The sequence below is a fragment of the Erinaceus europaeus genome, chromosome 8 (genome assembly GCF_950295315.1).
Source record: "Erinaceus europaeus chromosome 8, mEriEur2.1, whole genome shotgun sequence".
Taxonomy (NCBI): domain Eukaryota; kingdom Metazoa; phylum Chordata; class Mammalia; order Eulipotyphla; family Erinaceidae; genus Erinaceus; species Erinaceus europaeus.
The window spans coordinates 116,225,641-116,249,152 of record NC_080169.1 but is presented as its reverse complement, the minus strand read 5'-3'; the positions used below and the strand labels follow the sequence as shown (position 1 = coordinate 116,249,152).

General features: G+C 41.0%; 2 protein-coding genes across 2 annotated transcripts; both read right to left on the bottom strand.

Moving 5' to 3' along the window:
- Nucleotides 1-1,195: 1,195 nt before the first annotated feature.
- On the bottom strand, nucleotides 1,196-2,149 carry LOC103112838 (olfactory receptor-like protein OLF3). Its single transcript, XM_007522324.2, has one exon. It carries the CDS (start codon nucleotides 2,147-2,149, stop codon nucleotides 1,196-1,198), a length of 954 nt encoding a protein of 317 aa, XP_007522386.2.
- An 18,608-nt stretch (nucleotides 2,150-20,757) lies between these two features.
- LOC103112894 (olfactory receptor-like protein OLF3) lies at nucleotides 20,758-21,711 on the bottom strand. Its single transcript, XM_007522363.2, has one exon. The coding sequence runs from the start codon at nucleotides 21,709-21,711 to the stop codon at nucleotides 20,758-20,760; it is 954 nt and encodes a 317-aa protein (XP_007522425.1).
- Nucleotides 21,712-23,512: the final 1,801 nt, after the last annotated feature.

Sequence of the window (23,512 nt, the reverse complement as noted above, 5' to 3'; positions counted from 1 at the left end):
CTTTCCCCCTGTCTTCCCCTCCTCTCTCCATTTCTCTCTGTCCTATCCAGCAACGATGACATCAATAACAGCAACAGTAATAGCTACAACAATTAAAAAAAAACAAGGGCAACAAAAGAGAATAAATAAATAAATATAAAAAACCAGTGGCTCACACAACTCCTGATGTGATTAAATACACCACACATTATTTATTTATTTCCTTAAAATTATTTTATTCAAAGTTACATGAAAAGGGTTTTTTAACAAGCAAGTGGAGACTTATGACACAATTGTCATTGACCATTCTTTTTTTTAAAAATTTATTCTTTACTTATTGGATAGAGACAGCTGGAAATGGAGAAAGAACAAGGAGATAGAGAGGAAGAGAGACAAGAGACACCTGCAGCCCTTTTACATCACTCAGGAAGCTTTCCCTCTATAGGTGGGGACTGGGGCTTGAACTCAGGTCCTTACACTTTGTAACTTGTGGTCTCAACCAGGTATGCAATCACCTGGCCCTTTACTGTTCATTCTTTGCACATTCTAAAGATCATTTATGAATCGGTTGATAAAACAAACCTAACTGGTTCCACACATTATTTTAAACAAATCATTAAAGATGTGCTTCCTGTTTTGAAAGATGTATTTTTATGAGTGACAGAGAATTTATGAGTAAGAGAAAGGTACTAGAGCTCCAGGTAACTGTAGCATCAAGTGTATCGGGAATTAAACTGGGGGTCTCTGAAACCTCAGAATTGACAGTCCTGTGCTCTAATAGTGAGGTAGCTCACAGATTCCCTTAAGTGAACCTTTAAATGTTAAAATTCTTGCCATTCCTAATAGATAATATATCCCTTTACAAAATGGATGGGAGTAAGAATCAACACCACGAGGGAAGATTCATGAATGGATTCTAGATGATGTGGTGTATCAAAATGGTAGGTGATCTTTGCTTCTACTACCCCAAGGAAGGCCATATAATGGGAACTGAGGAAGGGGAGTTTTATTGCTGTGGTGCCTCACTCCATTAACCGTGATGTGATAACAGACCCACAGCCTGAACTCCAATCCAACCCCTTATACTTTCCCCATCATCACATCCTGTCACCTTCTTTCTTACTGTCAGAGCGGTGTAGCTGATGCCTGGCACATCTGAGTCAGATGGGACAACACAAGAGCAGTGTTCTTTTCTGGAGATGATGCCCACAATCCCTCAAGTTGCCAGTTTAGTCCTTAGTCCAGAGAATTGTCCCAATAGTTTCTGCCAGGCTCCTTGCACCTCCTTATTCCTCAGGCTGTAAATCATGGGGTTCAGCATAGGAGTCAAAATGGCATAGAAAAGTGAGATCAACTTCTCCTGAAGCACAGATGGGCTGGAATTGGGCTGGATATAAGTAACAATGGCCATGCCATAGCACAGGACAACTACAGTGAGGTGAGAGGCACAGGTCTGGAAGGCTTTCTTCCTTCCCGCTGTGGACCGGATTTTTAGGATGGCAGAGATGATCTTGATATAGGACAAGAGGACCAAGCAGAATGGTGTCATCAAGAGGATGATGCTAGAAACCATAATTATGACCTGATTGGAGGAGGTGTCCACACAGGCCAGTCTGACCACAGCGAGAATTTCACAGGATATATGATCAATAAACTTGTTTGTGCATGTGGGCAGCTGAAATGTGATGGAAGTGTGTATTAGAGAGTTGAGAGAGCCACTGATCCAAGATGTGACAGCCAGCTTGGTACATAGCCTCCCGTGCATGATGACGGAGTACCGCAAAGGGTTGCACACAGCCACATAGCGGTCGTAGGCCATCACCGTCAGCAGAACAAACTCAATCCCACCCAAAGATAGAGAGAAAAATAACTGGGCTGCACAGCTTACAAACGGTATGCTTTTATGTTTCACAAGAAAATGTGCCAACATCTGAGGGACGATGCTTGTGGCATAAGAGACGTCAACCAAGGAGAGATTCGAGAGGAAGAAATACATGGGAGTGTGGAGTCGGCTGTCCAGTCTGATCAGAAGGAGAATGAGGACGTTCCCCAGCACTGTCAACAGGTACATTATCAGGAACAAAACAAAGAGAGAGACCTGAGTGGTCCAGTCACTGGACAGGCCGAGGAGAATAAACTCCTTCACCCATGTCTGGTTTTTTATCCCCATTGAAAGATGTAAGATCATTCATCTGCAGAGAGAATCAGAAGAGTATGTTTAGTGGCAAACAAAAAATCTAACTTCTTAGTTATACTTACTGTATATGTTTGGTAATACTTAGAGGTTATATTTCATGACAATTACAGAACATGTTGGCAAGCTTAATCCCCATACATTTTTCCTTTTATTGGTTGTCGTTTTTTCATTTGACAGGACAGACAGAAACTGAGAGGGGTTGAGGAGATACAGACAGACAGACAGCAGAGGGCCACCAGCAGATCTACTTCACCTCTCCTCAAGCTCAACCCCTCTCTCAACAGTCCTCCTCTACTTCTCTGCCATGATATTTGTGTTTCCATCCTACACTTTGCTTTTCTTCAAGCGTAGTCAGCAGCAGGGGAAAACAAATAAAAGCAAAACAACAGCAACAACCTATTAGCTTGGAAGACAGTTTTCCCCACTGACCTCACTCAAAAGTCAGTCCTTTTTCAGTTCTTTCTTTTGTGTGAGTTAGTGTCTATATCAGTAGCATTACAACTACGATAAATCCATCTTCTTTCTAGCATTTTTAATGTTCTTTCTTTATTTGTTTGTCCCCAGGTTTATTACCAGGGCTCAGAGCTTGTAGGCAACTCCACCAATCCCAGAGGTCAACGGTGTTTTTTATTTTCCTTGTCACTAGAGTTGTCACTGGGGCTCCTTGCCTGCAAGATGAATCCACTTTTCCTGGAAGCCATTTTTTTTATATTTATAAAAAGGAAACACTTAAAAAAAACCATAGGATAAGAGGGTTCCCATCACCAAAATTCCATATCCCATCCCTACCCCTGATAGATTTCTTATTCTTTATTCTTCTGGAAGTATGGACCCATGGTCATTGGACGGTCTGGCTCCTATAATTGCTTCGCTAATGAACATGGGCATTGGAAGGTCAATCCATACACCCAGCCTGTCTCTCTCTTTCCCTAGTGGGGCAGGGTTCTGGGGAAGTGGGGCTCCAGGACACATTGGTTGGGTCGTCTGCCCAGGGAAGTCTGGTTGGCATCATGGAAGCATCTGGAACCTGGTGGCTAAAAGAAGAGTTAACATATATAAAGGAGGCCATTTTTATCAAACTTTTTCTTTCAACTTTTTCGTTTTCTGGACAGGACATAGAAATTGAGTCAGAGAGAAAGATAGAGACAGAGAAGGAGAGAAACCTCTAGACCTGCTTCACAGCTCATGAAGTGTACACCCTACAGATGGTAGGCAGCGACTCGAACCTGGGTCCTTGTGCATGGTGCTATGTGTGCTTAACTGGGTGTGCCACTGCCCAAGGGGAAAGAGAAAGAGATATCACCAGTACTGTTCCGCCATCATGAAGTTCCCTCCCTGCCCCCCTGCTGCTGGTGAGGATCAGTGGTTTGAACTCACTTCATAACATCTTTTAACAGACATTGGCATCTGACCAACAATTATGAAAACTGGTGCTACAGAAAAGTGACATTTTCTTCGATTCACAGATGCACTGATTAAATATTTGCACACAGATCTATCTGAGAGGGATAAAGTAAAGAAATGAGATTATTTCCCCAAACTGGATTATCAAGAAATTAACTGTACTAACACATGTGAAATAATCTGATACATATGTGTGCTTTAATGTCTTATAGATAGGGGAGATACCACAACCTGAAGCTTCTCCTTGTAAGCTGGTAGAAGTGAATCACCACACATTCAGCACCTCAGCTTTCTGACTACCACCCGAGGGAGTGGCTTCCGAATTATCAAGCTCTGAGAAACAAGTAGACAAGACCTAGCAGGCTTGAAGGTTTTTCTTGGTCCACCCAAAATAAGAAAGTGACTTTAAATGGAGTAACAGAAACAAATTTCTGTAGCTACTCCTCTGGACTCCATATAGAAAGAGAGCTATCAAGAAAGCATCATTTGGATCAGCAAAACTTTGCCTGGATAATATACCTGCTTTGCCATGCACATGATGCAAGTTTGAGCACACCCACACCGTATTAGAGAAAACTTCAATGATCTCTCTCTCTCTCTCTCTCTCTCTCTCTGTGTGTGTGTGTGTGTGTGTCTTCCTCTTCCCCCCCTCCCCTCCCCCTATCCATCTGAAAAAGACATCCCAAGGTGATGAAATACATGAGGCTCAGGCTTCTATTCCCTGCCTATGGGCAGTACTGATTAATCATACAAACCTATAGAAGTCATCCATCAATCAGCTAGTGAGCACTTTCTTTTATAAAAAATTTATTTATTTATTATTAGAGACAGAAATAGAGAGGGGAAGAGAAAGAGAGAAGGAGAGATACAGAGAGACACCTGCAGCCCTGCTTCACCACTCGCAAAGCTTTCCCCCTACAGGTGGGGACCAGAAGCTCGAACCCCAGTCCTTGCGCACTGTGATGTGAGCCCTTAACCAGGTGTGCCACCTCCTGGCCCCAGTGAGTGCTTTCTTCACCTGCTCTCCTCAAAAACACTTTAAATTTCAGATATATGACTACCTTTAGCCTGATACCAAAGTCAAATGAAAACAACACAAAATACAACATGTCAGTCTTTGGTTACCAAAGATTAAAAACTGTCTACAGAATATTAAAGGCAAATGTAACTGAACATCAAAAAGATTACAGAACTTTACCAAAAGTGATTTATCTAAGGAGTACAAGGGTGGTTCAATATAACCAAATGCAATCATTGTGTATAATGAAAGATCACACACACACACACACACACACACACACACACACACACACTCAGAGCTGCACATATTATTACATGCAGAGACCAGGTTTCAAGCCCCAGTCTCCCTCTATAGTAGGTAAGCTTCAGGAAAGGCGAAGCAGAGCTACAGGTATCTCACTTTCTCTATCCCTCTCTACATTCCCCTACTCATCTCAGTCTCTCTTTGTCTTTATTAGAAAAAAAAAAAAGTAGGGGGAGGGGGCAATGGCTTCTGTGAGCAGTCCCAAACTCCAAAGATATATCTCTGTTTATATCAGTACAGTTTTTTAAAAATCATCTCAGTACACATAAAATCATTTAACATTCATTCCTGAGTAAGATTTTCAACAAAATAGAAATGAAAGAAAACTTTCTACACATAATAAAGGCCATTATGGAAAAATCTGTATTTAAAGTAATAATCAATGGGCAAAGTCTGAATGTTGATCCTCTATGATATTGAACAAGTCAAGGGTGCCTATTCTTACCACTTCATTATAGTATTGGGATAATTAGAAAAAGCAATTGGGCAGAAAAGTAAATAAAAGATATTCTAACCAGATAAATAAAATTATCTGTTTTCAGATGACATGATTCTGTATGTAAAGTTGTAGAAGCTAATGAAAAAATGAATAAATTAAATCAATAAAGTTGGATGGTAAAAATCAATAAACAGGGATTTGGTGGTAGTGTATCTGACTGAGTACACATGTTATCATGTGCCAGGACCTGGGTTCAAATCCCCATGAAAGCTCCATGAGCCCTGGAGCTGTAGGTATCTATTTCTCTCTCCCTATCTCTCCATTTTCCCTCAAATTCTCTCTGTCCAGTCAAGAGAAAGAAATAGATAAGGGAAGAAAGAGAGAGAGAGAGAAAGAGTGAGAGAGAAAGAAAAGAAGGAAGAGAGGAAGAAAGGGGTCAGTGGGCGGGACACAGCCTTTTGGTGGTGGGAATGATGTTTATGTACACTCCTACTAAATTGTAGTCATATAAATCACTATTTAATTAATATGAGAGGGGAAAAATTGATTGTATGTCTCAAACTTTTTAAAACACAGACTGAGTCTTTTTTAATACATAGGCTGAGTTTTTGATATGTTGACTCTCTTAGAAGCCTAGACCAGGGAGAACAGAAGCAACCAGTGGCACAGCTATATACAAGATGCTGGGTATTGTACAGCAAGTCCTAACAAAGGGACTTTTCAAAGTTAATCCAATTACCAAATAATGTGATGATAACAACTATCCATTGTCTTCCTGAACCCTAAGACAGCAAGAACCTCACATTTCCACTATATAGCCTATATTTCCCCCAGTCCTGGAACCTTAGGGTGGGGCCCACTTTCCTGCATGCTTCTCTCAATTCATACCAAATAATATTGCATCCACCGATCACAACCTAATCAACACAACGAGTGCCACTCCAGCATGCTTCACTTCAGACTGTGTCCAGAGGCTTCAGGTGTGGAATGACAACCCTTCAGCTTCATTACTCGGGTGAGACCTTTCCTTTCATAGGAATCCCTAAATCCATTCCTGGAGGTTCACTTCCTAACAAAGTCCCCAAACCTTGATATAGACCAGGTCCCCTGAAATAGAGAATATGTTCACAAGAATCCATAAACTAAGGCAAAATATATACCAGAAAGCAAACGTACACAATAGTATGCAGTGAGTACCCCCCAACACTTCATCTGCACTATTCCAGCCTTTAGGTCCATAATTGCTTAACAATTTGTTTGGCTTTGTATGTTAACTCTCTTTTCAGCAACCAGGTTCCAGATGCCAGCAGGATGCCAACTAGACTTCCCTGGACAGAAGACCCCACCAATGTGTCCTGGAGCTCTGCTTCTCCAGAGACCCACCCTACTAGGGAAAGAGAGAGAGAGGTTGGGAGTATGGATTGACCAGTCAACGCCCATGTTCAGTGAGGAAGCAATTACAGAAGCCAGACCTTCCACCTTTTGCATCCCACAATGACCTTGGGTCCATACTCCCAGAGGGATAAAGAATAGGAAAGCTATCAGGGGAGGTGATGGGATATGGAGATCTGGTGGTGGGAATTGTGTGGAGTTGTACCCCTCCTATCCTACAGTTTTGTTAAGGTCTCCTTTTTAAAGTAAATAAATAAATAAAATAAAAATTAAAAAGAGCTATAAAATAGCAAAGGATGGAAATGAAAAAGGCAAAGATAAATGAAAACATATCTTATGCCCATGTTTTGAAAGAATTAATATGTTAAAACTCTGCATCCAGAGATCCATGACAATCCTTATCAAAATCTGAAAGGCACCCATCTTGGACGGAGCTAGAAGGTATTATGTTAAGTGAGCTAAGTCAGAAAGATAAAGATGAGTATGGGATGATCCCACTCATCAACAGAAGTTGAGGAAGAAGATCTGAAAGGGAAACTAAAAGCAGGACCTGGCCAAATTGTAAGTAGGGCACCAAAGTAAAAACCCTGTGGTGAGGGGTAGACATGCAGCTTCCTGGGCCAGTGGGGGGTGGGAATGGGTGGGAGGGATGGGTCACAGTCTTTTGGTGGTGGGAATGGTGTTTATGTACACTCCTAGCAAAATGTAGTCATATAAATCACTAGTTCATTAATACGAGAGGGGGAAAATTAATTGTATGCCTCGAAGTTTTTCTAAACACAAACTGAATCTTTTTAATATATAGGCTGTGTAATTGATATGCAGACTCTCTCAAAAGCCTAAACCAAGTAGATCAGAAGCAACCAATAGCACAGCTATATACAAGGGTACTGTACAGCAAACCCTAACAAAAGGACTTCTCTAAGTTAACCCAATTACCAAATAATGTGATGATAACATTAACTATCGATTGTCTTTTTGAACCCTAAGACAGCAGGAACCTCACATCTCCACGATAGAGCTTCTACTTCCCCCAGTCCTGGAACCATTGGATAGGGCCCACTTTCCCGTATGCCTCTCCCAATCCATATCAAATAATATTGCTTCTGCAGATCACAACCTAACCAACACAACGATTGCCACCTCAACATGCTTCACTTCAGACTGTGTCCATAGACTACACGTGTGGAATGACCAACCCTTCAGCTTCATTACTCGGGTAAGACCTTTCCTTTCATAGTATACTCTAATTCCATCTCAGGTGGTTCACTTTCTAACAAAGTCCCAAAACCTAGATATACACCAGTTTCTGTGAGAGAGAGCATATGTTCACACGTATCCATAAACTACTGCAAAATACATACCTGAAAGCAGAAGTACACTAGAGTTTGCAGTGAGTATCCCCCTAACACTTCCTCTCCACTATTCCAAGCTTTGGGTCCATGATTGCTCAACAACTTGTTTGGCTTCGTATGTTAACTCTCTTTTCAGTCACCAGGTTCTAGATGTCATCAGGATGCCGGCCAGGCTTCCCTGGACTGAAGACCCCACCAATGTGTCCTGGATCTCTACTTCCCCAGAGACCCACCCTACTAGGGAAAGAGAGAGGCAGACTGGAAGTATGGACCAGTCAACACCCATGTTCAGCGGGGAAGCAATTACAGAAACCAGACCTTCTACCTTCTGCAACCCACAATGACCCTGGGTCCATGCTCCCAGAGGGATAGAGAATGGGAAAGCTATCAGGGGAGGGGGTGGGATATGGAGAATGGGTGGTGGGAATTGTGTGGAATTGTACCTCTCCTACCCTATGGTTTTGTTAATTAATACTTTCTTAAATAAAAAAAAAATCTGAAAGGCATCTTAAAGAAAAAAAATGATACTAAAATGTATATGTAATCACAGAAGACCCCAAGTATCTAAATACATTTTAAGCATGAATTGAGTGGGTTGAAGACACAACTGTCTGTATAGGAAATATACCTAGTCAGGTACATATCCCAAGTCCAAACCCCAGAATCACCTGTGAATAGCTACGGAACCATGATAAACTCTGGTATCGTGTTGTCTTTTTGCCTCTGTATGTAAATAAAAAAATGGCCTGGAGTAAGGAAATTGCATATCTTCTATATCTGGTTCTAGAAATACAAGAAAGAAATATCACAATTATAAGGATAGCAGCCATTGATTTCATATTATTATTAAATGCTTACATTAAAACAAGACACATGAGCTGATAGAACAGATTGAAGTGTCGATGAACAGCCCCACACATGCAATGTCAACTTATTTATAACCAGAAATTAAGATTGGACATTGGATTGAGTTACAGGTGGTGATTCATTTGGTGGATAACACAATTTACCATGTGCAAGGACCCAGGTTCACATTCATGGTCCCCACCTGCTGGGGGACTGTTACATGTATGGTGAAACAGTACTGCAGGTGTTCATCTCTCTCTTTCCTTCCCTTCTCTCTTTTACTCTATCTCTTTCTGTCCCTCATCATTTATTAAAAACTAAGAAATAGCAAAACAGGATCGGGTAATGACTTACCAGGTAGATCACACACTTTACCACACACACACACACACACACACACACACACACACACACACACACACACACACACGGACTCTGATTCAAGCCCCTGCCACCTCCTGCGGGGAGGGGGGGGAATCTTCACTGACTGTGTAATAGTGCCAGTATCTTTCCTCTCTAATCTCTCTCCCTCTGACTCTCATTCTCTCAACATCTGTCAAAAATAAACAAAAAAAATGGCTGCCAGGAAGTGGAGTTGTGCAGACACTAAGACCCAGTAATACTGGGGAAAGGACAATGATTTCAATAATTTGTGTGAGAAAAAATGGGTATCAACATGCAAAAGAATGAAACTGAACACTTATAATACTATATATAAAAATAAATAAAAATTAAAGCATTAAATGTAGAAATAAACACTAGAAAATTCTCCTGAACATTAACCTTGACAATGATTTGGGCACAGATAGTTCAAACTAAAAATGGAAAACTAATAAATTATATAGTTTCCACACAGCAATGGAAACAACAAACAAAATAAAAAGTGAATGTAAAGATTGGGAAGAAATAATTGCAAAGTTTATATTTGATAAAGGATTAGTATCCAAAAGACATGAAGAATTCATACAACTTATGAGCAAAGTAGTTAACTTTATGACTATGACATAAAAAATAAACTAATAAATTTTAGTAACAAGAAATAAAATGTGGAAAAAATCTGAACAGACTCTTCACAACAAAAGATACTCAAATGGCCATCAGGAATATGAAAAAATTGCTCAAATTTACTGATTACCAGAGAAACGCACATCACAACAATGAAATGTCACTTTATGCCCATGAGGATGTCATGTATCCAGAATAAAAGAAATTTGTGGGAAGTGGGGAGTCGGGAGGTAGTGCAGCAGGTTAAGCACACATGATGCGAGGTACAAGAACTGGCATAAGGATCCTGGTTCCAGCCCCTGGCTCCCCACCTGCAGGGGGGTGGCTTCACAACCTCTGAAGCAGGTCTGCAGGTGTCTTTCTCTCCCCCTTCCTGTCTTCCCCTCCTCTCTCCATTTCTCTCTGTCCTATCCAACAACAATGACAAGAATAACTGCAGCAATAAAAAATCTTTTATAAGAAGTTTGTGTTGGTTAAAATGTGGTGAAAAGAGGAACTCTCTCAAGTCGTTAATGGGAATACAAATTAGTCTAGCTCCTATGGAAAGTAGCCTGGATATTACTCAAAATATTATAAATAACCCTATCATATGATTCCAGTAGTTCATCTCCATATAATAATAATTACCATTTCTAGTTACTGACGACTACATTGTCCAGGTCCTGATGAGGACCCTGCTTCTTAGTCCAGCCCAGTCAGCTGACCCACTCTGTTGCACGCACCAGAGGGGGCTGAAGGGGCCAGATCAAAGGCAGCAGGGGTGAGTATGCTGGGCGTCTTTCCCTGCAGATCTCGGCAAGAGATGAAGCCAAGGATCACCCCAGGACACTATTTGCCTATGAATAGTGCCTTTGTGGTATGGCAAGCAAGAGTCTTTATAGGGTGGGCTAGGGAGAAGAACCAACAGGGCAGCTATGGCCTAGCCTTATATGGTCAGGAATGATAAGGGATACCTTATATGGTCAAGACAGCAGGGAATAGAGAAATGGTGAGGGTCTTCCCGGTAACTTTGGGTAAGTGGTCAAGCTAGTTTGGAGAATGAGGAAGCGAAACCGCCAGTTAGCACAGAGGGGATGTGGGCCTATCACGAAGGAGACTCATAGGGGGGATGGGACCCGTTCAGTAGGTTCCCTCTTACTCGACCCATAGAGGCAAAAAGCCATGGGGAGACTGACTGACAGAGGCCTTTACATCCAGACCCCAGGCATCCAGGGGTCCCCACGTGGATGGCCCGCGCCACACTCAACCTCCGCTTATGCAAGGCCCCATACTACATAATTTTTCTTTTTTCCCCAACTTTAGGGGAAAAAAATAGATTTTTTTTATTTGTTTGTGTATCTTTCCTAAGGCTCCAGTAGTCTTCATTATACTGACCTCATAATCAGAGTCACTACAATCTTACCTGACAAGAATAAATTGTAAGTACATATGCAGAGCACATGAAAGTAGACCTTATAGCCTATAGCTATGTCTTTCTTCATGCTGTTTTAAGACACACCAGACTCATACCTTTATGTAGTTTTATTGTCAATACTAGTGGCTCTTTCTGCTTAGGAAATAATTCCTCTGATCTGTGACTGAATTCTTGGAAGTCACACATACTGGATAGGTCCACCTTGAGCAGGAAGATGTCCACCATTGCAGTGTCTGTGAACAGAAGATCCAGGATCATATGGCTGGGTGATATGTTAAAGATGGTTTTAAGGACCGGCATAAGGATCCCGGTTCGAACCCCGGCTCCCCACCTGCAGGGGAGTTGCTTCACAGGCGGTGAGGCAGGTCTGCAGGTGTCTGTCTTTCTCTCCTCCTCTCTGTCTTCCCCTCCTCTCTCCATTTCTCTCTGTCCTATCCAACAACGACAACAACAATAATAACTACAACAATAAAACAAGGGCAACAAAAGGAAATAAATAAATAAAATAAATATTAAAAAAAAAGATGGTTTTAGACACTGAAGGGGTAGTTCTTTTTTTCATCTCAGAGGCTTTTTTGTTCACTTACTTACCCAAGGTTGTGTCATGTCATCCTACTTAACATATACCAAGTCCAATTTTTGAGATATGATGGCATCAATGTACAAAAACTTGATGATTGTTTTATATATTCTTTTTTTTTCACTTATATATTCTTACCTTCTTTATGTCTCTAGGTAAGACTAGGGAATTCTTCTGCAGTATAATCACCTCAGTCTGGCAAGTTTGTTTGTTTGTTTGTTTGTTTTGCCTCCAGGGTTATTGTTGGGGCTCAGTGCCAGCACTATAAATCCACTGCTGCTCCTGTGGCCATTATTTAATTAAATTAAGTCTATTTATTTATTTATGTATTTATTTATTTTAGATAGGACAGAGAGAAATTGAGAGGATAGGGGAAGATAGAGAGGGAGAGAGAAAGATAGACACCTGCAGACCTGCTTCACCACTTGTGAAACGACCCCAGGGGCTCAAACTGGGATCCTTGCAAAGATCTTCATATTATGTGCACTTAAACTGATGTGCCACCACCTGGCCCCTGTCTGGCAAGTCTTTATAGTGTAATCCCTATAGCTCATTCTAGAAGAACTAACTCTGTAATGACAACCAGGAAACTTCATTTTCAGTGACCTTTACATCATAAGTGTCTGTGAAACTGAGCAATTCCTCTTACCATTTTACTCAAATGTCTGTCATCAAAAGGAAAACAAAAATGTTTTATAAATAGGCCTTTAGGAGAAGCATTAAGAAAAGATATTGCTTGAATATTTTATCTGGACATGTATTATATATTAATACTACATGTTCAAGAAATATCAATACCCAAATAATATTATTTGAGATATTAGAATTTTTATTAATTACATAACCCAAAACATATAGATACAGGTATAGATATATATTTAATTCATTGCAACTTTAATTTTTAACTATTTATCTAATGCTTTTCTCCTGACAGTATAAATATCTAGCACTGAAACCTACTAGAAAAAAATATATAACTACGTCTTTACCTCTGGGAAATAGAAGCACTTGACTATGTTTGCAATACTATTCAGGATAGGCTTTCAATACTCATGGTTCATATCTCTTATCCAACATTTTCAAACCACATCCATTCTATTTCTGCCTATCTCCAAATTGCTTTTCTACTGCATCATGTCCCATATCACCTTTTGATATCTCTACTATGATATCTCAAAACACTAATTAGTGGATAAGTGATGCTGTCTACTTCATTCTAGAATTAAGTTAATTTTGAAGGTGTGCATCCTTCCAAAAAATGATAGACCAGACCGGAACCCATCCTTTTAGGCTCCTGGGCTGTGAACTCATCTAAACAGCTGGGAGGTAGTTTACAGGTGCCTCAAATTTCCCTCAGGAGTTTCAACATGAGGGTGTTAATTGTTGTCTCCATTCCCAATTCTCAAGGGCTTGGCCTTGATGCTAACATTCTCTCAGTTGAAATCTGTTTTTGTTTGTTTTTTTTTTAATTTCCTTCTACCTACAACAATCTACCGAAATCTTAGATCATTCACAAAACCAGAATTGCCAGCTTTTGAGCCATAATCTCATACAGCCCAACCTAAAATTTAGATTTCCTTGACACTGCTCTAATGAGCGGTTACTAAATTGTGTCCAAACCTGGTGCAAAGAACAAAACCAAATATTCCCTTTGTCTCGAGCTAGGATGCCCACAGCTCTCCTTCTGAGCACAGGGGCACTAAGCTCCATTCCCATAAGATGTGTGCAGAGTCTAATGGGATGCCATGGGTTTTTCAAGTGATGACAGACACCCAAGTCCATTTCTCATGGTGGTCTATCAGTTTGAAAACAATAATGTTGTATAGTAAGATATAAGACTCCAGCCCTCTTATCCTATTGTCTTGTCAATATTTCCATTTGTAAATAAATAAATAAAAATAAAGATTTAAGACTCCACATAAGATTTTCAAATGGGGATGAAAAAAAATAGTACTACCTGGGAGTCGGGAGGTAGCGCAGCTGGTTAAGCGCTGGTGGCGCAAAGCGCAAGATCTGGCATAAGGATCCCAGTTCAAGCCCCAGGCTCCCCACCTGCAGGGGAGTCGCTTCACAAGTGGTGAAGCAGGTCTGCAGGTGTCTATCTTTCTCTCCTCCTCTCTGTCTTCCCCTCCTCTCTGCATTTTTCTCTGTCCTATCCAACAACAACAACATAAATAATAATTACAACAATAAAACAAGAGTAACAAAAGGGAATAAATAAGTATTTTAAAAATCGTATTACTTATGGGGGCAGGGAAAGGTAAATAAAAAGGTTATCTGAAATTCCCTCTGTAGAGAAACTGCTGTACACACTATCTTTAAATCCTTAATTTTTGTGAAAAGTATCAAAGTCATTTTGACAAAATGCAATCATAATGTTACTCTTGAATGTGTTCATTTTGCATCACATAAATACTTAGCGGCCAGTTAATTCAGCACCTTCCAATAGGTAGACTTCATTCTACTGAACCTTCTACTACTCAGTTTCCAGTTACATGTCAGTGACTCCCAGCATCACCATGTGTCTATCCATTTCAACCCACTGTTTGCCACATTGCCAAGACTCATCTTATCTGTTCAGCTGCCCATCTAGGAATTTGATCTGATACACACACACCAGCTAATCTGTACGCCCAAACACCATCCATTACTTACATGCCCTATGTTTACCCAGTGTTTCAACATTCTGCTTAGACACAAATGTATCCCAGTGTGTGACCTCTAATAATATAGCAGTGACCAGTGACTTTGGCCAAGTTTCTGTCATATTGCAGACAATAGAAAGGGAAAGTAGAGATATTTCTCATTCCTTATCTGACCTTTTTTTTTTCTTTTTTGCCTCCAGGGTTACCGCTGGGGCTCAAGCCAGGACTAGGTATCCTCTGCTCTAGGCAGACATGTTGTTTTTTCCATTTTATTGGATAGGACAGAGGGAATTTGATGGAGGAGGGGGAGATAAAAAGGGAGAGAGAAAGACACCTGCAGACCAGCTTCACCTCTTGTGAAGCAACCCCACCCCAGCAGGTGGGGAGCTGGGAGCTCTAACCTCAATTGTAAGGAAAACAGGCAAAAAGAATGAAAGAAAAATCCATGTGTATGAGGACTGTGGAGCCAATAGACATGTGTTCACATCAACACTTTTTCCCATCCATCTCCAGACAACTAGAATTCCCAAATATCAAGTTTTTAGCAAAGGCTCCATAGCACCCTCAATCACTCCTAATCAAACCCATGGAGATACTTCTTCACTCAGCCTCCATCACTCAGTAAGTTATCTTAACACTTTCTTTGAGAAAGTCACATGAATTCCTTCCCTTATCAGTCAGCTGGCCTCAACTAGCATCTGTACCTAAGTACCATTCAATTCAGCAATGTCCAATAGATAGATTTCATTTTACTGAAACTGAGTCAAAGCCCTATGCTCAAATGACCTATCAATATGTTTTAGTGAGATTTTTCCTTTTCTCTTTTTTTTTTTTAAAGTGAGAAACATTGGAAAAAAGGGTCTTCTTTTGGCAAACGCTAGAAGAAGTGAGATTTTTCCAATGTTTCTCACTTTAAAAAAAAGAGAATTAGTGGAGAAATTTATTCAGTCCAGTAAAATTAAAATGCTTTATCCTATCATTAAGAAACGCACAAATGTTTGATATAGAGTTCAATGACATTGGTGCTATATTACAATTAACCTAGAGTTTCAAAACCACCACAATTATACTCTTCACCTGTTTTCTTCCCCAAGTTTATAAACTCCTACTCTTCTGATAGCTTCATCTGTTTTATGAAAATAAATTGGTCCCTCTTTAACCCATAAAGTCTGAATATAATTATCTGCCTAACAATTAAAATAGTTTTTTTCAAGATTCACTTGTGACAAACACACTAGTATTAACTTTGTAGATTAGAGTTTCAAAAAGAATGCTAATTTACTACACTGTTCCAAACAATGCATATAATTTGATCAAACTGCTTCCATATAAGGGACATTTTTTACTAAGAAAATTCTTGACTTTAAGAGCTTAAAAGGCAGAGTACTTGGCTAAAGATTAACATAGTTTCTCTATTTCATTTTGTCTATTGAACAGACCTTACAATGTTCAGAGACCCCAAATCTTCATCCACAATATTCTAGCTCATGATTAGTCAACAATTTGTTCTGCTTTCTGTCTTAACTCTTTTTCAGCCACCAGGTTCCAGATGCTACCATGATGCCAACTGGACTTCCCTGGGCAGAGGACCACATCAATGTGTCCTGGCGTCCCGCTTCCCCAGAACCCCACCCCACTAGGGAAAGAGAGAGAGGCTGGGAGTAGGTATTGACCTGCCAATGCCCATGTTCAGCTGGGAAGCAATTATAAAAGCCAGACCTTCCACCTCCTGCACCCCATACTGACCCTGGGTCCATACTCCCAGAGGGTTATAGAATAAAACTATCAGGTGAGGGAGTGGGAGATGGAGTTTGAGTGGTAGGAATTGTGTGGAATTGTATCCCTTTTATCCTATGGTCTTATCAGTGTCCCCATTTTATAAATAAAAACTTAAACAATTGTATGCTAGCTTCTCTAGATTCCATTTAGATACTAGGAAGTTTAAAGAACAACAGCCTATACTAAAATAAACAAACAAAAACAAAAACTTGGCTTTGTGGTCTAAAATCGTAACACTGGAAATCTTCAGACAGCTGAAGTTGCTGTATAACCAACCGCAACAAAACCTTAGGAAAGATGGGTGTCTCCTGAAAGGTAGGAAGTGAGCGTTGCCTTACCTGTGCCAGATTATGGAGAGTGATATGAGACAGTCACAGGAGGCTGCAAGAATCACCTTATCAGATTGTTAATAGCTAAGTGTGGGAGTACTGTGAGTCTACAGTGACCAGGAGCCACAGCAAGGAGAGTGCTTCACACTGACTCTCACAATTTTCTACATGTTCCTTGAACAGTCCTCAAAGGAATTCTTGGGGAAATGTGGAAGCCAGAAGGAGTCTCCCTCATAGTACAGGTGACAGTAGCAGCCTCTGCAGGTAACAAAGCACATTTCTCCACCACCAAGTCTGTGTCCCTTATGGAACAAAAGCCTTAAGTCACTGAGGGAGGAGCACCAAACCCTATCTCCTCAGAGACATGAAGAATCGCTGCTAAGGGAAGAAATCAACATCTGACTCTAAATTTCTACAGAGCAAAGAGCTACTCTTGGTGTTGATGTGAACACTTTCTATTGGTTACAGAGTTCTCTTAGATATGGTAATTTTTTTTTTTTTGGTCTGTTTTCCTTACAATCCAGCTCACCACCTGGGGGGTGGGGTGGGGTATGCTTTACAAGAGGTGAAACTGGTCTGTAGGTCTTTCTCTCTTCCTTTTTACCTCCCCCTCTTTCATCAAATTCTCTCTGTCTATCCAATAAAATGGAAAACCAGTATGGTTCCGTAGCCCCCATGTCCACTTGGTCGATTCCAAATTATATTCCTCCATGAGGATAATTTCTGGAACCATCCGTTCCACCACGGTTCCATGGCTGCCAGTTCTTAGCAACATCGCCCCACCAGATATTCGTCGGGATGCGGCATCATCTAAGTTCATTTCCCACGTCTACGCTCGACCGGACCTGCCAATATACGCGGATATCTTCGTCCACCCTGTCCAACGCTTGACGTCTCGTCACCCAATCTGGTCCCCTACGCCTACACTGAACTTCTCTGTTCCAGACTCTTGGAAACAGAGTTGGCAGTCAGCTGATGTAAAGAACAAACACCTCATCACAGACCCCTGCAAGCATCAACCCGGCTTTGACCTAGCACGTTATGATTGGGCCCTCCTCAATCGGAATCGAACAGGCCATGGCCGGTGCGCCGCTATGTTCCATCGCTGGGGAGCCAGAGACGACCCGAACTGCCCCTGCGGCTCCAGACAGACTATGACCCACATAGTCAATGACTGCCACCTCTCCAGATTCAAAGGAGGTCTCGAAACTTTATATCAGGCTCAACCTGACGCTGTTGACTGGCTAAGGAAGAAGGGCAAACGCTAGAAGAATGGAAAAATCAACATGTCTGCCTGGAGCAGTGGATTCACAGTACAGGCACTGAGCCCCAGAGATAACCCTGGAGGCAAGAAAGGAAAAATAAAAAAGTCAGATAAGGAATGAGAAATATCTCTACTTTCCCTTTCTATTGTCTGCAGTATGAGAGAAACTTGGCCAAAGTCTCTGGGTGCTATATTACTAGAGGTCACACACTGGGATACATTTGTGTGTAAGCAGAATGTTGAAACACTGGGTGAACATAGAGCATGTAAGTAATTGATAGCGTTTGGGCGTACAGATTAGTTGGTGTGTGTGCATCAGATCAAATTCCTAGATGGGCAGTTGAACAGATGAGCAGCTGGATGAGTCCTGGCAATGTGGCAAACAGTGGGTAGAAATGGATAGACACATGGATGCTGAGAGTCACTGACATGTAACTGGAAACTGAGTAGTAGCACAGCAGTAGACTGTTGTGGTCTCTTCCTCCACCAGATGTTTGGTCTTCACCCCATTTCCCCTCACCCCTGGTTTCCCTCTTTTGAATCCTTTGTTCTGCTGCAAAGACTACAGTTAATTAAAGTTTCCTATTATTCATCTCTGCCCCTATGTCCTTCATGCCTTGCATTCCCTTTGATGCATAGGTCTTTTCATAGACATTTAAATCCTTTCTGAAAATTTCTCCTGCAGTTACATAGCCCACATATCTTTCAACTAGATCCTTTAATTAGAATTATTTTAACCCCTTGTGTGAAATTTCCTATATGTAGACCGTATCTCATTCTCAGTCTGTATATTTTCTTTGTCCAGTGAAGGCAACTCGTTTTGGTTTTCTCTTTGTTTTTCCTTTGAGTTTTAATTTTTGCTGGTGCATAAATAGTGCACGTGTGTGGTAGTAGACAACTAGCATCACGTTTTGCAAAAGACAACTATCTCCCATTAAGGCTACAGTGTAGTGTGTATAGGGTGTGGGAATCAATGCAATCAGTTCAGAGTGGATGCGAGTTTCTTTGATGCTGTAAGTCATTCTTTGAGCAGCAACAAATGTAATCTTTGTTATGTTGACTTGGATTAAGTTGGATGGTTGGAGGTTTGAGGCTTTTCCCAGAGTTGCTCTCTATCCTAGTTTTAAGCCCTTCCTGTGAGGTTAGCTGTCAGAGTGTGACATGCTGCCTCTCTCCTGTGCAAATATACAACTGTCATATGTTCCTTGGCTCTGACTTGCCTTATGGTAGAAGCTGGGGTTCACTCGCATTTTCCTAGTTTTTTTTAATATAATCTAGCATTTTTTTCTTTTTTTAATTTTTATTTATAAAAAAGAAACACTAAAAAAAAAACAGGATAAGAAGGATACAACTCCATAAAATTCCCACTACCAGAACTCTGTATCCCACTTCCCTCCCCTGATAGCTTCCCTATTCTTTATCCCTCTGGGAGTATGGACCCAGCGTCATTATGGGGTGCAGAAGGTGGAAGGTCTGGCTTCTGTGATTGATTCCCCATTGAAAATGGATGTTGGCAGGTCGATCCATATTCCCAGCCTGTCTCTCTCTTTCCCTAGTGGGGCAGAGCTCTGGGGAAGCAGGGCTCCAGGACTCATTGGTGGGGCTGTCTGATCAGAGAAGTCCAGTTGGCATCATGGTAGCATCTAGAACCTGGTGGCTGAAAGAAAAGTTAACATATAAAGCCAAACAAATTGTTGACTGATCATGAACCTAAAGGCTGGAATAGTGCAGATGAAGATTTGGGGGGGGGGGCTCTCAGTTTTGTAGAGAGTTAATAGGCCTATTTTAGTTATATTCCAAAGGGCCCATGAAATTTTGCAGTCCTTTGTTTTCATGTCTGTTCACCCACTAGATGATGAACTCCTTGGTGATAGTGTGTGTGTGTGTGTGTGTGTGTGTGTGTGTGTGTGTGTGTTCTCTGTGCTTCCCATTAATGCTTGAGTTGCCAAATTCAATTACTTTGACAGAATATATCTTTTTAAAAAGAAACTATATCTTTGATTTTCTTTTTTTTTTTTTACAAATTCCTTATGTATGAAGCATCAGAACCAGAATGTGTGAATTTTCCAGATATTAGGCATCTTTAGCACTGACACAGCAACATTGTATATGCAGTGAAATTACTCTCAACTGCTTATATACAAACAAATAGCACCTATAACAAAGCTTCTCTTAGACCAGTAGTAGGCCTGCTATCACAATCTTTAGTTTACTTCCTAAAAGTTAGTTGATGCTTCTCCACTGAGGTACCTCCAAAATTTAGACAAAAACACTATGTCCACAAGTTCAGCACAAAACACTGTAGCTGGAATTAACAGCTGCACTCCCCTCAGAATAGGGACTCACACAGTTGCTGAAGGTCACTGCTCACACGGCACATTATGTTAAGTGAGTCTACAGGGTGAAAGGATTTTTGATCCCCATGGAAACATGACAAGTTAGAATGAAAGTTAGATGAGAATAACCAGTAGTTGAAAGAATACCCATAAATAAGACCCTGGCCACACACAGAATAATGAATTCAAAAGAGGAAGTGGTATTTACTCTCAGGTCAGGGGAGAAGACTGAGTAAATAAGACTGACATCTTATTACAGTTATGCATAATTACTTTCAATAAGTGCTGTGATTAAAAAAACACACACATTACATAAGCCATTCCTATTTCTCAACTTCCTTCCCAGAATCATGAATAGATATATGCTCTGTCATATGTGTCCTGTTTTCAGGCTAACACAGCTGACACATGACACATCTAAGTTGGGTGGACAACAATGCTTTTTCCCATGCGTGATGCTTAGGATTCCTCACGTCACGACTTTAGAACTTAATCCATATAATTGTCCCAATAGTTTCTGCCAGGCTCCCTTCACCTCTTTATTCCTTAGGCTGTAAATCATGGGGTTTAACATTGGTGTCAAAATGGCGTAGAAAAGTGAGATCAACTTCTCTTGAAGTACAGATGGGCTGGAATTGGGCTGGATATAAGTAACAATGGCCATGCCATAGCACAGACCAACCACAGTGAGGTGAGAGGCACAGGTATGGAAGGCTTTCTTCCTTCCTTCTGTGGACCGGATTTTTAAGATAGTGGAGATGATCTGCACATAAGACAAGAGGACCAGGCAGAAAGGTGTCATCAGTAGGATGATGCTGGAAACCATGATGGCAACCTCATTTGAGGAGGTATCCACACAAGCCAGTCTGACCACCACTAGAAGTTCACAGGATATATGATCAATAAACTTGTTTGAACACATGGGCAGCTGAAAAGTGATGACAGTTTGCATCAGAGAGTTGACAGAGCCACTGACCCAGGAAGTGATGGCCAACCTAGAGCAGAGCCCTGCGTGCATGATGACTGAGTACCTCAGGGGGTTGCACACAGCCACGTAGCGGTCATAGGCCATCACTGCCAGAAGAACAAACTCAATCCCACCCAAGCCCAAGGAGAAAAATAACTGTGCTGCACAGCTCACGACTGGGATTCCTTTATGTTCTGCAAGAAAATGTGCCAACATCTGAGGAACGATGGTTGTGGCATAAAATACATCAACTAGGGAGAGATTTGTGAGGAAGAAATACATGGGAGTGTGGAGTCGACTGTCCTGTCTGATCAGAAGAACAATAAGAAAGTTTCCCAGCACTGTTATCAAGTATGTGGTGAAGAACAAGATGAAAAGAGACACCTGGATGGTCCAGTCACTGGACAGACCAAGGAGAATAAATTCTCTCACCCAAGTCTGGTTATCTGTTCCCATTTAAAAATGTAAGATACAAGCTGCAGAGAGAGTCAGAAATAACAGAGGTTGTTGAATCAAAGAACTACAAAATAGTTGCGATGTCCTGTATGCAACTGGCAATTAGTCTACTATTTCAGATTTTAACACCTCATCAGGATATACCATGGTCTTGTGGAGACTCAGTTAAATCGAGAAGATAATACACTACAGTTCAGATGTATTAGGTTTTACTCAACATATCCTGGCATCCAGGAAAAGGAGAAAATGGAAGATAATGATGATAAGGACACTTCATGTTCAAAGCAGAAAGCAAGGTGTGAATTTGTATAGATGCTTGTTATATTAATCTTCCCTTGTATTATCTGTTATCATAAAAAGTTTCGTTAGCATGACTAAATGCTAGCTAATATTATACAGTTACTATTTCATTTACAGTAAGACTCATTTTTAAGACTCATTTTTTGTAAGACTCATTCCTATTAATTCAAACCTGCATAATTTTGTAAGACTCATTCCTATTAATTCAAACCTGCATATTCACAAACTTACCTTTTTAAAATCTTTATTTAGTTATTGTTGGATAGATAGAGATAGCAAGAAATTGAGAGGGGAGGGGTGCATTAGAGAGGGAAAGAGAGAGACACCTGCAGCCCTGCTTCACCGTTCATGTAGCTTTTCCCCTGCAGGTGGGTACCAGAGGCTTGAACCTGCATCCTTAAGCATTAGGTAATGCTTAAAGATAACACGGATCCTAGAGCTCTCCCAAGGCATAATCAGACAGCAACAGTATTTCCTGTACTGTTCCCTTGGTGCCCACAGTCCACTAGATTTTGTTTCCTGCTATATCTGGGGAAGGGAAGGGAGGGAGTGAGGGAAAAAGAGAGAGAGAGAGAGAGAGAGTTGTTAATGTCTGGGACTATAGAACCAGCCTACTTTTAGATTTTTTTATATTCTCTCTGTCTCTATCCAATAAATGAATAAATGAGATATTAAAAAACATATCTAGATTTATCTGGGGTCACTGGGTTTTAAATAAAATTTAAGTCTCCTACCATGTTAGGGAAAGATGGAGACAGACTGGGGGTATGGATCGACCTGCCAATGTCCATGTCCAGTGGAGAAGCAATTATAGAAGCCAGACCTCCCACCTTCTGCACCCCATAAAGAATTTTGGTTCATACTTCCAGAGGAATAAAGAAAAGGGAAGCTTCCAGTGAAGGGGATGGGATAAGGAATTCTGCTGGTGGAAACTGTATGGAATCATACCCATGTTATCTTACAATCTTGTTAATCACTATTAAATAACTAATACAAATTTAATGTTTTTTAAAGTGTAAGGCTCATCAGGTAGAAAAAACATGTTACTGTGTGTGAGGACATGGATTCAAGCCCCTGGCTGTCACCTGTAGGGAAGAAACTTGAGGAGCAGTGGAGCAGTGCTTTGGGCATCTCTCCTCTTTGTCACTCTCTTCCTTTATCTCCTTCTGTCAAAACAATGACTACCAGGAATGGTGGAGTCATGCAAACACCAAGCCTCAATAATAACCCTGGTGGCAGAAATAAAATAAAATAAATACATAAGGGGGTCGGGTGGTGGCGCAGTGGGTTAAGCGCATGTGGCGCAAAGCGCAGGGACCGGCGTAGGGATCCCGGTTCGAGCCCCCGGCTCCCCACCTGCAGGGGAGTTGCTTCACAGGCGGTGAAGCAGGTCTGCAGGTGTCTATCTTTCTCTCCCCTTCTCTGTCTTCCCCTCCTCTCTCCATTTCTCTCTGTCCTATCCAACAACGAATTGTGTCAACAAGGGCAATAATAATAACCA